Source organism: Papaver somniferum, chromosome 5 (genome assembly GCF_003573695.1).
Source record: "Papaver somniferum cultivar HN1 chromosome 5, ASM357369v1, whole genome shotgun sequence".
In the NCBI taxonomy this organism is placed as follows: Eukaryota; Viridiplantae; Streptophyta; class Magnoliopsida; order Ranunculales; family Papaveraceae; genus Papaver; species Papaver somniferum.
The window spans coordinates 18,473,398-18,488,245 of NC_039362.1; the positions used below are offsets into that span (position 1 = coordinate 18,473,398).

Sequence of the window (14,848 nt, forward strand, 5' to 3'; positions counted from 1 at the left end):
CTTGTTAAAGATGTTCATACCACCAAAATGAGAAAGAATCTAGTTTCCGCCTATCTTGTTTTTAACAAGATTGAGATTAAAAATTTTCTTGAACTTGATAATTGCACTACTATAATAGAAATGTTATCAATGAAATGTTTAAACCAAATATTGTATTATTTATATGGTCTCAAAAGTCTTTATGAACTAATTTTCACTCATTTAATTCTAGTATTATAGTGCTTGTGATTGTGTGTGATTGAACTAGAAAAAAAAAAGAGTATGGTAGCATGGCATTGGTTCTTGATACATGATGGACTATATGTATATTACTTCTGTAGTGGGGGTTACATATATGCAGATTTACTAATAATCCATGTATGGATAATTAGTAAAACATTGAGAAGGTTGTAAGGTCTCTGAAAAGAACCTTAAACCTATAAATATATTATCTAAAAATGTTTACCGCAATCCTTTAAGGATATTATTGCGATGTTGATTGGATATCCTCTCAAATGAATCCTCTAATGGATGGAGTGATTCCGTCCTCTACTAGATAGAGGAAGAACATACATACTAATCCAATGCGATAGTACCGCGGCTATTGCAATAGTTGAGAACCGTTAATTACAACGGTAGAGTCGACATATAAGGTGATAGAAATTAGTTTTTTTATGCTGTGAGAGTAGATTATATATGGCATAAAAAGAGTTATTGTTGATCCTTTGATGAAAGGATTAATAAGAAGGTGCGAATACATCTTATGGGATGATGTTGATGCTCATTGAGAATTGAGTCATTTGTGATGGATACTCACCTAGAAATAGGTTCAAAGGAATTAACGATTCACAAATGATATTGACATAGTTGTTCGTGATTGACACCCAACCTATAACTCAAGATTCCAGAAGTAGGTTCAAAAGGTAATCCCTACCTATGAATGGAAATCCCAAAATGTAGGTTCAAATGGGACTAACTAAGTCACTGATAATATGTAGACACAGAATCATGCTTTTGAGAATTCATCCCACGCATGATATCCTGAAGCGAGTTAAGGTTGAGTTTTTGTTTCTAAAATTCTTAATGATGTCTATATCTCTATTTAGATTGGGGTACTTAGCTACAGGAGTACTCTTGATAGACTCACCAATATGAATGTGAAAGTGTGGCCGCTTTCTATGAGAATATGGGCAGTTCTCTAGATCATTCATTAAACCGGGATTCAAGCACATGGACGTAATGTGCTGGCTTTAGAATTTACACTAATATATTTTTGTGTGTATTAGACAATCTTCTTATCTCCTAGAGTTCAAAGAATTATGTTCACTCTATCGTCAGATTTTAGAGAGCCTAGCACTATGTAAAGATTCAAAATCGAAAGATACCTTTACTTATGCACGTCACTATATAGAGCTTGTCCAATGTTTTAAAAATACAAATGGGGGATTGTTGGAAATATATTTTTTAAAACAAAATTTTATTTCCATTATACTTTTTTTATTAAAATTATTTTTAATAGTCATAATTATTTTCATTAAAGAAATTTATTATGTTATTAATTCTTTGACTGCTTTATTTAGGGGAAGTTAATTGGGTCAAGTTTATGGTAATTAAGTGTCATTAATAATAGAAACTCTTGAGTACAAAATCAGAATTTTGGTTGGAAAATAAGAAGAGAGTTCATAATTTAGAGAGAAGGAAAACTAGTGTATAATTATCACTTGTTTTCTAGAAATTTGATTTTGAGCAACAAATAGAAGTATACAAGTATCACATATTCTCAAAGTGTAAGAGTGATTGTGAAAGAGATTTACTCGACTGTTTTATCCTAGGGACGACGCGACATGGAAGAACTGTTTGCACAATTTTGGACAGAGCTACGAAACGTCTTAAAGAGAGTGACTTGGTCGTGATCCAGCCATAACATTATTTGTTTGGTTTTTCTTTGTGATTGTTTTGCAGGAGGATTTCAGCAATTGTTCCAACATCACCTCATAAGGAGCGAGCGCAGTATGACCATCCAGATTCTTCAACTACCAACCTAACTACTCGCTCCACATTACAATATGCAGCTAACAAAACCAGAAGTGGAAATTAAATTATTGTCCCTTCTTTTGATGGGCCTTCACAAATATCCCTAAGCCTCTTTACAAATATCCCTGATGGAAAAAATGAATTTTTTTCTACAAACCTAATTATTTTAATTCCTTATTTAGCTTGATCTCTTTGTTCTTCTTCACTTCTCATAGCAGAGAACAAAAATCATCGCTCCCACCACCATCTTCTCCATCTCTCCTCCACCATCACCATCTCGACTGCCTCCACAACAACCAGCACCACCATCTCCGTTACCTCTGCCACCGCTATCAACAGATCTATTACGGTTATTCTTTTTTCTTTTCTTTTTTAATTTTCAATTTTGTTAATATGTTCTACTGCTGTTAAATCTAACCTGGGAGATTGAAGGCCGAAAGGTGAAATTAGGGTTCCTAAGATGAAATTAAGATTGGGGTCGAGTTAGATTAGCAAAGAAGATGAAGGATATGTTCGACATTGGATTACAATTGGTGATGGGAAGTGTTGGTGCTATTTTAATGGGGTTTGAATCTGTGTTCGAGATCGAGTTGAACTAGGTACAAAATTGTGATGGGCGTTGCATTGTTTCTGTGAATAAAGAGAAGAAGGAGTTGATTCGTTATGCAATCAATCTGAAAATGGTGGTGAAGTCGAGATGTTGGGATCTGAATAAAGAGAAGAAGGAGTTGATTCGGTATGCAATCGATCTGAAAATGGTGGTGAAGTCGAGATCTGAAAATGGTCTTGAAGCTGTTGTTTTTTATGAAGTTACGGGTGATGATCATTTGTTATCGTTTGTATGTTTTCATGGGATCAATTTTTGATGTTGATCCCATAAATGGGATCAATTACGGTTGTTGACCCAATTTTTTATGGATCAACTACGGTTGTTGATCCTATTTATGGATGAACTCCTGTTGTTGACCCATTTTTTTATGGGATCAATTGTTGATCCAACCAACTCCTATTGTTGACAACATTTTTTTGGATTAGGATAATCATGCTTGTAGTTTAAATCATGTAAATTTCTTCCAATGTTGAACTTGTGGTGCAATGGTAGCATGACTAACTCCATGTCAAATGATGCGTGTTCGACTCACGCCCATTTACATGGATCAACTTCTACTGTTGGTTCTATTTTTATTCGGATCAACTATTGTTGTTGATACAAAAATATCTGAACCAGTGGTGGCGGCGGACTAGTGGTGGTGGTGGCGGCGACGATCTAGTGGTGGTATAATAGTGGTGGTGAAGGAGTGGCGGTGGAATATTAGTGGTGGTGGCAGTTGGTAGGTGGTGGTTGTTGAACGGTGATGGTGGAATGGTAGTTGAATGTTGGTCGTGATGATGATAGTGGTGGTGGTGAAATGGTAGAGGAAGAAATTTGTCCCATTTTTGAAATAAAGAAAAATATTATGTATGAGAGTATTAAGGTAATCTAATTTTAAATGGATAAGGTTATTAAAAAGTAAGGATGTATAAGGATATATTTATTGGGTTTCAAAAGTAAGGACATAGAAATGATGTACCCAAACCAAAAGGTAACTGTACTAATTTGACCTCAAACAAAACATCTGAACCATAAACTCCTTGATCGTTTTCCAAATCCAGTATATGCAAAGATTAAGAAGAAAAAGATGAGGATGGAAATCACTTAAGTATCCATATCCCAAGGTGCATAAACCTCAAATTCATTCTGCACAAGTTTGAACCAAACCCCCTTAGCAAGGGTTGCAGTGGAAACCAAGACTTGTACGTTCCCTTCCCCCAAAAGTTCCTCGACAAGGATGAACTGCAAATCCGTAAGGCAACAAGTTCTTGAGATCATTGCACCTAACACATTCATTTCAATCTGTAAAATCTCACAGCTTACACTAACCTCTTTTAGGAAACGACTTAGGGCGTCATTAGCAAGAGCAGTATCTCGTATTGAGAGTATATCCTCAGCAAATATTGAAAGCTTGTGCTCCCTGCCCCTGTTGTCACCTTCAGAAAATATTGAAAGTATATCCTCAGCAAGTTTCAGGCAATCTCTTGTCATACCTTCATTCTTGTCTCGCATCTCATCATCATCATCTATCCCACATCTGCTTTGCCCCAGCACTCTTGGTTTCAGATTTGATCACAGAAACCATTAATTAACAGTGAGACTAGTATTCGAAAAGGGAAAACAAAAAGAGTTTCTAATAAATAAACTAAACACGAGAAAAACAGTTTACAGACTCCTGCAAATCTCAAGTAGAATCAATTTAACTAAAATACCAAATTGCATCCCTGGATACACATGAGCAAACAATAAAACTGAACGCTTGACTAACCCTAAAATAATACAATACTCCCTGAATCCCAAAAAGTATAACCCCTAAATTATACTAGTACATGAGAATTTGGTCATGAAGAGTGAAGACTCATTGATTCGAGCATTCAACATGTCAGACTACACTGAAGAATCATTGATTTGTGCTGCTCTCTTCTAAATGTGACAAATAATTACAGAAACCAGAATAACACAATAAAGAAAATTTTACCAATCTCACCATCAACAGTCTGTGGCATTACCTTCTCCTCCATCTGATTGCCAGGTCTTGACTTTCTGGTATATCTGAACACAAGGACCAGGGTGCATCCTTGGAGTAGCGAACACACACTTTTGCTTTGCTTACGAATGGTATGAAAAAAAAATGGAACAAAACTAGAAAGGTGTTTTGACAACTTAAGGAAGTTCAGTGTATGAGACAAGTAAACTCAAGCACCAATTTTCATACCATTCCGTTGCTTCCAAAACCAAAGAAGCACACGAGGTCACAACCTAAGAAAAAACTACATATCGAGCTGTAAAGTGATTCATGACAAATATTTCACCAGGATGATTCATAAACAAATCATTTAGAAGAAGTCTACGTGCTTTAAAACCACAAAAGCAATATTATTATTATTATTACTATTATTATTTTTTAAAGTGATTAATTAAGGCTGGCTACTTCCACTGGATTTCACATAAGTTAACACAAAGCGAAGGGAAATCATTCTAATAAATATAAGTTATATAAGCGAAGGGACATAAGTTAACTCTAATAAATTAACATTTATAACACAGCACAGAACCCACATACAGACTCGTATAGCAAACAAGAAGCTCTCCCCACCACCTTGTCACTCAGCAGCACCTTCTGTGTGTTGTTATTTTTCATTGCTTGCTACTTCCTTCTCTCCAATTGCCATCAAAATTTTCCAACACATACAACAGTGCCCTTTTTACCTTTTCATCCTCAGCGTCCAACTTCTTTTCAAGAATTGTGCTCGCAATCTTGACCTACAGTAGAGATGGATATGAGAAACAAAGATATAAACAACATGGGAATATAAAACAGCTTCTAAGATTTTACTCATACAAGATTATTATGAGGTTTCCGTTTCCCAGCTATCTTTAAGGCTTTCCAAAGAGCTGTCTGTATATCTCCATAGCTAGGTCCTCCTAGAGTTGAGCAATCCAAACTCAAATTAGCAACAGAAAATGTAAAAAAAGACAAACCAACATATTGACCTTATATAATTACCTAGTTTCCTTCTCTTCTTGAGCTCCTCCTCCTGGTTCTTTTTATGCATCTCCTCAGCAGCTTTATGTTCCACCCAATCAATTATTTTCCGTACAAGATCTGCCTGAAAAAACAAACAAGAGAAGCTTCTAAAATCGCTCGGCAGATCATAAACCTATAAACCGCAAAGTATTAATCTTACCTTTCCGAAAGAAGAAGCATCCTGGATTCTTAGGTAATCGCAAAACAGTCGAAGTTTCTTTCTGGAACATTTCTCAAACCTCTTCTTGCATTCTGCTCTTTCATTTTCATGCTAAAAAAATTCCAAAATAAGATTATGGAAACCATAACCATTCACATGAACGAGATTACAAACTAGTAGAAGTATGTTGTATTATGGATCTGAAGAAAAGTGATACCTCAGCCCAAAGCAGCAAATAAGAACTTAGCAATTTGTCCTGTCGAAATAAAGTTGACAGCAAGAGAAAAATTTATTAAGCAAGTCCGCAGACAAGTTGGGGAAATCCTCCAGTTATGAAAAGATAAATACATAGGCTTTTTTTCCAATGATAAAAAGATAAATGCACAATGGATTAGCATATTGGGATGAAATACTTTTTTTTTAATAAGTCAAAATTTGGATTAACTATTGAAATCTAAAATAAGCTACAGCAGGCATTTCAATATTATTGATAAAGTTTGGCCTCCCAATGTTACTTATGCTTTCACCTTGTTGCAAACTGCAACCCCTCTTAGCCAGGTTATACACTGTGAAATTTATCTCCCGGTAAGCATGCTCAAAGGTTACCATTTCATAGCTAGCACACACAGCTAACCATCTATGTTGTATACACCAAGGCAAGTTAGCAGAAGCACAAGCCTGAATAGCACTGTAAGAATCTGACCGCACCTTAATTCTTTGAAAACCAAACTAAATAGCCCACTCCAGGACACACGTGATCGCTAAAAGTTGTGCCATACAATTTGTAGTTTCTCCAAGGCCAAAACTAACAGTCCCTAAGCACTTAGAGGCAGCATTTTTAGACACAACACCAGCTCCTGCCAAGCCTGGATTGTTCAACGATGCTCCATCACAACACAATTTAGGAGGGTACCAGAAGCATTCAGTAGAAATACTAACTTTCCTGGAAGGAAAACACTATGCTAATCGGTTTTGTATTCTATCACTGCCACCAACTATTTTGGATAATGCAGATTCAGCCCTTAAATTCAGAGAAGACAGTTCCGAAATTTCAACAAAAGCACTTGTAACTTTTGCATTTGACATCAGGATATAGAGGATACTATGACCAAGAAAAAAAAAAGGAGTTTGGGTTTACCATGTCGACAGCTCCAGATAAGAGGGCATCAAGACACTGATCAGCATCATCTGGTATGGTATTGCTGTCCACATCGTCCTCTATAAAACATGACAACACAAGCCAATCGATTCCATAGTATCAGACAACATGAACTAAAAATTAAAAACTCCTCGCGAACTTTCATCAAAATCTCATCTTTTGTTTTGAAAAAAAATCCAAAATTTGTCTATAAATCAGATGAGATACCTGCGTTTACGAGTTGATAAATTTCACCATCATATTCAATCGCCATGGATATTTTCTGTCGATTTGATTTTTATTCTAATGGAAAGAAGAAGAATAAAGATTTGATTTTTATTTCCCAACACTTCCAATTAGGGCTGAACATGGTTTGGGTTTTCCACTGGAACCGGACCAAACCAAACACAATTAGGAAGAAACCAAACCGAACCATTTACTAATAGATTGGTTACGGTGTAGAAAGTAAAAAACCGATAGTGTTGGTTTTGGTTTGGTTTGACCTCTAAAATCGAACCAAAAACCATTGGAAAACCGATTAATTTTTAAATTTAGTTTCTGTCGTCGATTTACAAGTATTAGATTCTACCCATTGATTTAGAGGATAAATAGAAACTCTAAATCTAATATTTCATTATGATACTCTCCCTCTTTCTCTTTCTCCTTCTCTCAGTCGCCTCCCTTCTCCACCCCCAACTACAGCTGCTGCTACTCGACTTTTTTCTTCCCGTCTTCCTTCTCGATTTTTTTGTCAATAACTAAATTAAGATATATTATATATCTTCTTTTGATCTCTAGAATTAGAGTAAGCTTTAACTATTCTTGATATTTTTTTTATTTTTTTTATTTTTTTTGTCTGTAAATTTGTGTAAACCAATACTATCGGCAACTACGATTTTTTTTCTGTAAATTTGTGTATTTTTTTTTTTTGGTTTGACATAATTATTGGTTAACCAAAAACCACTGGGACAAACCGAAACCAACTGGAACCATTTGGAAACCGAACCAATGGTTAATGGATTGGTTTGGTTTAGATTTTTAGAAACCAATAGTATTGGTTTCGGTTTTGGTTTGGCTAGAAACCGAACCAAAACCGACCATGAACACCCCCACTTCCAATGGATTAATGGTTAACTGAAAGGGGTTTTTTAGTCTTTTGATTTATTTTAGTCAAAGTTTTTTCTGACTCAGCGGGGGACCCGACACGTAACCGACAGACTATAGTAGTACTAGATTTTAATTGCGGGTACCATCATCCCGGCACTCACTGGTCCGGTTGGCTTAATTAGGAAAGGGAAAATTAGGCTAAAGCCCAACCCATGAATAATCCATAATATGAGGTCCTTAATTAAAAGAAGCTTAAATCTAGACCCTAAAATATTAAAAGACTTTGATACCCTTATGCATATTGTCAAGCCCATAATTAAATAAAATTTAAATTCAGGCTCATAGTTAAAATAAATTATATTCAGGCCCAAAATTATAAAAATAATTTATCTCAACAGTTACACGTGTAAGCAGAAGTTACACATGCGTATAACATGTGTATCGACAAGTTACACATGCATATAGATGTTTATCTCAACAGTTACACGTCAAAAAAGAAACATATATTCAATTGTTATTGAAATAAAAATTTCATTTACAATTATTTTTCTGTTTATCAGTTACATATGCGCATGCAATGACTACGATAATTTCTCCGAGGTTGAAAACATGAGGGAAAAGGCAAAATGATTGCCATTTTTAGTTAACCAGTCGTCTTGGTGTGCTCCTAATGCTCCAAAGATATACCTGCAACAGTATCAGGAGGGTCGAAAAGGTTATCAGCTGAATAGCCAAATAAAATGCACAAGAATCTATACATAACAATAGCCACCTAAAGGAAAGCATGATGTTCCACAAGAGCTATACATATCAATAGCAATTCAGCTTATCTGCAAGCAAAAATGATTATTCATTTAACAATTCCCTTCTTTCAGAGTGGCCGAGAATAACCTAGGGATGTTTAAACTGGCTCGCATCTCAAAACTGCATAAAAACAAGGAATGCGAGTTTTAATTATCCGTGTATGGAAACACTGACTAGTATTCTATTTGCAACGAAATATGTCTTGTTTAGAAAGGAGGTTACTTATATATATGTAAATTCTGAGCTCTACGTACACAGAAAATTAGTCGAACGCACAAAGGCAGAACACAAACATACATGTGTAATTACTAGTTACACATCCATAGCATACCAATTCTAGTTTCACATTAGACTAACAAATTCCTAAACACACATTTTCAACTATAAAAAGCAAAGGATCATCACTGCTTACCTTGAAAGTAGCCAACATCCTTATCTATCTAGGCGTAAACTGCTAGAATATCCTGAAATAAGAGATCAGAAAGAAACCATTTACTACTATAAGCTTGGTGATGTTATACACTAGAGGATGATCATGTTGCTCTTACCGGTACCAACACTGATGGAAATACAAAGTTGAATGCCAAGGATGAATATAGCACAAAAAATTCTTGTTTGGTGACGTTAAGACATGAAACTAGTTCCTTCCAGACATCACCCAACATGCATTATAAAATTATAGGTCCCTGAAATAGAATCTTCTAAGTATGGAACTCCCCAGCATGCATGATACACATTTTACCAAAATATACAGAAAACCAAACAATTTACACAGTAATGCATTACCTAAAAACCATAGCTGACACTTTAATCACATAAAATTTTCATCTCATCGCCGACAGTCTCAACTTTCTTCCCCTTGTCAGAATCCGCACCATTTTCATCTCTCAACGTTCTGTAATAAGTAGATCCATAGACTCCTTAAAAAGGATAAAAATGCACAACTGGAAAAATAAACTGTTTTACTAATTTGCAGGAACTAAGTGAATAAATTACAATTAAGATATCAGTTGCAATAAGAACTTAAATAGATGTGTAATACAACTAGTGTAACCGGAAGTTACACATGACACGACTAGTGTAACCTAAAGTTACACATGCATATGGAATGTGTAATCGGAAGTTACACATTCAGTTGGTATATCCTGGACATAAACTGAGGATCAACAACAACATATGGCATACTTCGGTATAATAAAAAGAATAGTATCATCAAGTATGAGACTCATGCATGATACCCTTAGTTTTACTTACTACCATCAGGAAGCTTCTGAAATTCGGCTCGTACAACACCTCTGATGATAGACTCAACATTCCCTCCCTTTCATATCCCAAAGTATAACTTTTCTGTTTTAATTCCAGCTGTTGAAACCAAAACAGAAGAAACATTATCAAAACATACTGTGAAAAGCTCAAAAAACAGTAACAAGCGAAAAGCAGAAAAAAAGAGGTAATTACTTCCTCCTTGGGTGGGTTTGTAACACTTGACTTCTTCCATTATGTTTACTCGGATAATGTGCATCTCAGATTCTCCAAAATCCACGACAAACACCCACCTGGTTCACTGACCTTCACAGTTAGATGCAACAGCCAAACACTCAACCATGTTCAAGTCATAAATACAACCCCAGTTCAAATCACTGTAATCATTCAATATATTATTCATATATATAAATGCTTAGTAATCTAATATCAAACGGCAAACACACACCACAAAATCTATCAGATTATTAGTAGATAAACACGATAACACAATATAAAGTTCTATGGTTATCGTGACTCAGTTGAATTGTATATACTGGTTTTATGGTGTAGTGAAGTCTGGTGGTGTAGATATGTGGCAAGTTGGAAGAATAGTTGATAATGATGCTGCTATAGCGGAGTTTCAATGGCTGTGTTTTGAAAGAAGTTTGGATGTTTGTCGTTGCAGCTGTGAAGATTGTGATTATGAAGTTATGGTAATTGAGCTTGGTAATAGTGATTGTTGGGGTGAATTGCAGGGAGATGGAATTAGATGAATGAATGTGAGGAAGATGTTGTTGAAGTTAATTGTGGTGGTGCTGTAAGGTGCAAGGGTATGTGTAGATGAATAGTGTTCTACATTAGTGTTTTTGTATGGAGTTGCAGCTCATGGAATTGGTGGAGGAATGTTATCTGAGTGGATGGTGGAGGTTTATGAACTGTTTCGAGAGTGATAGTTGTAACTTGTTGCACTGATGGAGATTAGGTAATGTACAGGGAATGATGTTTATGTTGAGATGATCTGTGTATGGACTAAAGCTGCAATTACAGGTAAAAATTAAATTGCAATTATACTTTAAATTTTAGAATTATGTTGAAGTGAGTATTTATGTATTGATCTTATTGGATAGAATTGAGTTAGTAAAACTAAACATTAGAGAGTTTCCTTGTTGAACTGGTGTTAGAGTTCTTTTTGTACCAAGGGATGTTTTTATTGATTGCCCTGAATTCCTGTATAAGTCAGATTCTGACTAGTTTAATCTTGTCTGACTCAGTTATTCTGACTGAATCGAGTTAACCTTTTTAGACTGAGTCGAATCGGGTTTGACCCACTGAGTCACTAGTCTTGAATCGTTGACCATTTACCCTGGACTTGACCTTGACTGGACGTGGGCCCATTTAACCGTCAGTGACCGTTAGATTGTCCCTGTTGGGCCAGGTCTTGTGTAGTGGGACGGACTAGTGGGTTGTGCTGGATCAGGCCCATGGGCTTGGGCTTAAGGCCAGCAATCTTATTTAGTGTTTGGACCACTTATGGTCCGAATTGGCCTTTGGTTTCTTCTACAAGGTTGTAGATATTCATAATACTTAGCTAATGGACTAGAGAAACAACCTAATTCAATTAGTAAACCTTAGCTATGTTAAAGATAGATAAACAAGAATGATTTTTTAGGGACCATGGTTTTTTTGGGGACCATGGTCTTATTAGGCAACCTTCCCTATAGTTATAAGGGGTGTCCTAGAACATTGAAATGACTTACCTACCCTTAACCTAATTTAATTTAAAACCAACACGATAACCACCTCTCTCTATATATATATATAACCACCACCTCCTCCCACCACCGCCGATTACTACCACCGATTACTACCACCACCGCTGATTACCACCACCGCCACCAACAACCACCGATTACCACCGCCCACCACCTCCGATTACCACCACCACCTCCTCCAATTATCACCACCAACAACCACCGATTACCAGCACCACCTCTGATTACCACCACCACTATATATATAGCTTAATTTAAAACATTAACAAAGATATTCTCACAAACCCATTACTTGTCATTCGTTTTTGGTTGAATAAATGAGAACTAATCATCAAAATGAGTTGAAAATGGAAGTTGCAGAGAGGTTTAATGGAGTTTTTTTTTCAGTAAAAAGTTCGGTTATCACAAATTATTTTTTTCTTAACCGAACTCAAAGTTCGGTTGATTCGCAAAAAAATACTTTTAACCGAACTCCTTGTATTAGAACAATACAAGTCCATAAGTTCGATTTGTTTACAAAATTATTAAGTTTTCTTTGTAACCGAACTCTACCTATAAGCCCAGTTCGGTTGATTCGCAAAATATGTTGAAGTTTGCTAACCGACCGAACTTCTAACACTAGGTTACTTTTAACCTGAAGTTCGGTTGGGAACTTGGTTGCGTTGAAGTTTGCAAACTAACCGAACACACAAGATGTACTCAAATAAATTGTCAAGTTCAAAGTTCGGTTACCTACCATTTTATCCTAGGTAACCGAACATTGCACTATACGACCAAAACCTCCATTAACGAGCGAGTTCGGTAACCTGCGTGTTTGGAAAACGTAACCGAACTACACTTACAGGTGTGTTCGGTTACATGTTCTTGACATATGGTAACCGTACTACACTTTCAGATGTGTTCGGTTACATGTTGTTGACATATGGTTAACCGAACTTGCCCAAATTTACATAAAAATTTTCATTTTTTTTGAAAGTTTGGAGCAATTCAACCAACATTATCTAAGTTTGAAGCATACCTGGGTACCCAAATACCCTTCCTCCGGTTGTGGTTGGTAAAATCCATCGTTTTTCATGTTTTTCTTCTTCATCTTCTCTAACTTTACTCTCTCAATAATTCTACTTCTTTAAAAAAAACTCATCTGATTTTTTAATCTCACTAATCATCTTTAACTTAATCATCTCACTAATCATTACACTAACTATTATTAACACTAGCTAATCATCAACCAAAATTAATCAGGAGGGTAATTTAGGTATTAATATAAATATCTAGATAAAGGGTGACCTAGATTTACTTCTAATGTCTTTACCCAAAATAAAACCATGGTCCCCCAAGAAAAATCATGGTCCCCAAAAAAAATCGTTCATAAATAAAAGATGTAAACCCTTAAATGGGCATAGAACCATTAGATAGACTTGTATGATTCTTGTGTAAGCCATTTTGGCTAGATTCTTAGACTTCTTGTATGATTAACAGTTAGTATGTATTAACAACAATCGATTCAAAGAACGAACCAGAGGATCGTGGATCTCGAGGTAGGCGTGGCTTGTCATCAAAAGAGGTGGGAATACATTTGACTCTTTTGTAACCATTATTGTTGCTTTTACAAAAGTTTATGCTTAAAAAATTCATGCATTGTCTGTCTGTGCATTCCATGCTTTGTTTAAATTGCATTATGATAATTCTGTTGATTCTGCGAATCTTTCAACGATTTGGAAAAGGCTTGTAATGTTCTGTTGTCAATATGAATTGTTATGGGAAATGAGAATTTCCACTTGTGGCATATAGGATAGCTCCTTCACATTTATACCTACTTTAGTTAAGCTTTTATTTTTTAGACTTGGTCATCATGGTCTTGGTGGCATCCATAGCTATTAGGTGTGAATTGTCGGTATTTAGGGATTCACAACCATATTAGTACATTGATTGAAAGAAGGAGTTTGTTCCATATACATGTATGTTTACTTCAGTGACTAAGTCACTATTTAATATTTCGGAAAAACTTGTATTGTTTTTCAACTCTTGCTTATGATTACTTAGAAGTTAAATATTAATTATTCCCACTTTCAGTTTCAGAGACATATCTGAGTTGCGCAGTGAAAGCTCCGAGAAGTTGACTTCGTTAGCTGATTATATTTTGATATGTTTATTATGTTGTATATTTTAATTGTAAACCAAATGACTATTATATATGTATCATTTGAGAGAAGATCTTGTATATATATTTCTGAGCGGGGTTAGTTTTGGGTCAAGTTTTATAGCAGATTTTTTTATCGAATATTTAAGTAAATGATTTAGATTCTTGGTGCCTCTTTATTTAGTTAATCTCTTGGATTAGTCTGCTGCTAGCTTAGGGGGTGCTACAAAGTTGGTAGCAGAGCTCACTATTAGATCTTATTTGGGAAACAATAGGAATAGCCAGTGCCAGTTAGTGAACTAGATTAGCTTAGAACTGGGTTGGGTTTGTGAGATAAATCTTAATCACTAAAAGTAATCATTAATTAAAAGAATTATTTGAATGACTGATTTGTTTGTTTGGTTTTTTGTGTATGTATTGAAGTAAAAATTGTAGGATACACCAATAGTTTTAGCTAATAAGGATTTGAGAATAATTATTCTTAAAAGCATGAACACGTAGACAATCTAATACTATAGAAATAGTGAAATTTGTATTATTGATAGAACTTGTAAATCACATGGAAATATACTGAACACATTGACTTACGAAGAGTAAACAAACTAATTACATAAAATTTTAATAATACTTTTGAGACTCAATAATATTTCTAAGAGTAGTTAGAATCATAGTTGACCATCAATATTAATAACAAAAATATTATAGTAGTAATTATAGATGATAATAAAAGTAATAATATTTTTAACATAGTAATGTTAGTATATACCAATTAGTATCACATTAAACTTAACTTAACAAAAATCTCAATAAGGATATATAACGATAAAAAAAAGGACGATAATTATGGTT

At 35.1% G+C, this 14,848-nt stretch overlaps 2 protein-coding genes across 2 annotated transcripts; both read right to left on the reverse strand.

Moving 5' to 3' along the window:
- Positions 1-3,582: 3,582 nt before the first annotated feature.
- Positions 3,583-4,435, reverse strand: LOC113277301. The gene is made up of 2 exons (XM_026526428.1): positions 3,935-4,435; positions 3,583-3,847 (listed from the first exon to the last, which is right to left on the reverse strand). The coding sequence occupies exons 1-2, from the start codon at positions 4,115-4,117 to the stop codon at positions 3,710-3,712; spliced, it is 321 nt and encodes a 106-aa protein (XP_026382213.1). The 5' UTR covers positions 4,118-4,435; the 3' UTR covers positions 3,583-3,709.
- Positions 4,436-4,957: 522 nt separating this feature from the next.
- Positions 4,958-7,273, reverse strand: LOC113277302. The gene is made up of 7 exons (XM_026526429.1): positions 7,160-7,273; positions 6,932-7,011; positions 6,011-6,049; positions 5,794-5,904; positions 5,613-5,715; positions 5,448-5,530; positions 4,958-5,368 (listed from the first exon to the last, which is right to left on the reverse strand). The coding sequence occupies exons 1-7, from the start codon at positions 7,203-7,205 to the stop codon at positions 5,243-5,245; spliced, it is 588 nt and encodes a 195-aa protein (XP_026382214.1). The 5' UTR covers positions 7,206-7,273; the 3' UTR covers positions 4,958-5,242.
- Positions 7,274-14,848: the final 7,575 nt, after the last annotated feature.

Excerpts from the sequence above, each read along its gene's own strand:
- LOC113277301 (XM_026526428.1), bottom strand. The coding sequence starts at position 4,117 with ATGCGAGACAAGAATGAAGGTATGACAAGAGATTGCCTGAAACTTGCT. Across the intron at positions 3,848-3,934 it reads TAAGTCGTTTCCTAAAAGAG|TTCATCCTTGTCGAGGAACT; the intron begins GTTAGTGTAAGC and ends ACGGATTTGCAG.
- LOC113277302 (XM_026526429.1), bottom strand. The coding sequence starts at position 7,205 with ATGGCGATTGAATATGATGGTGAAATTTATCAACTCGTAAACGCAG. Across the intron at positions 7,012-7,159 it reads TTATCAACTCGTAAACGCAG|AGGACGATGTGGACAGCAAT; the intron begins GTATCTCATCTG and ends CATGTTTTATAG. Across the intron at positions 5,905-6,010 it reads ATTTGCTGCTTTGGGCTGAG|CATGAAAATGAAAGAGCAGA; the intron begins GTATCACTTTTC and ends GAATTTTTTTAG.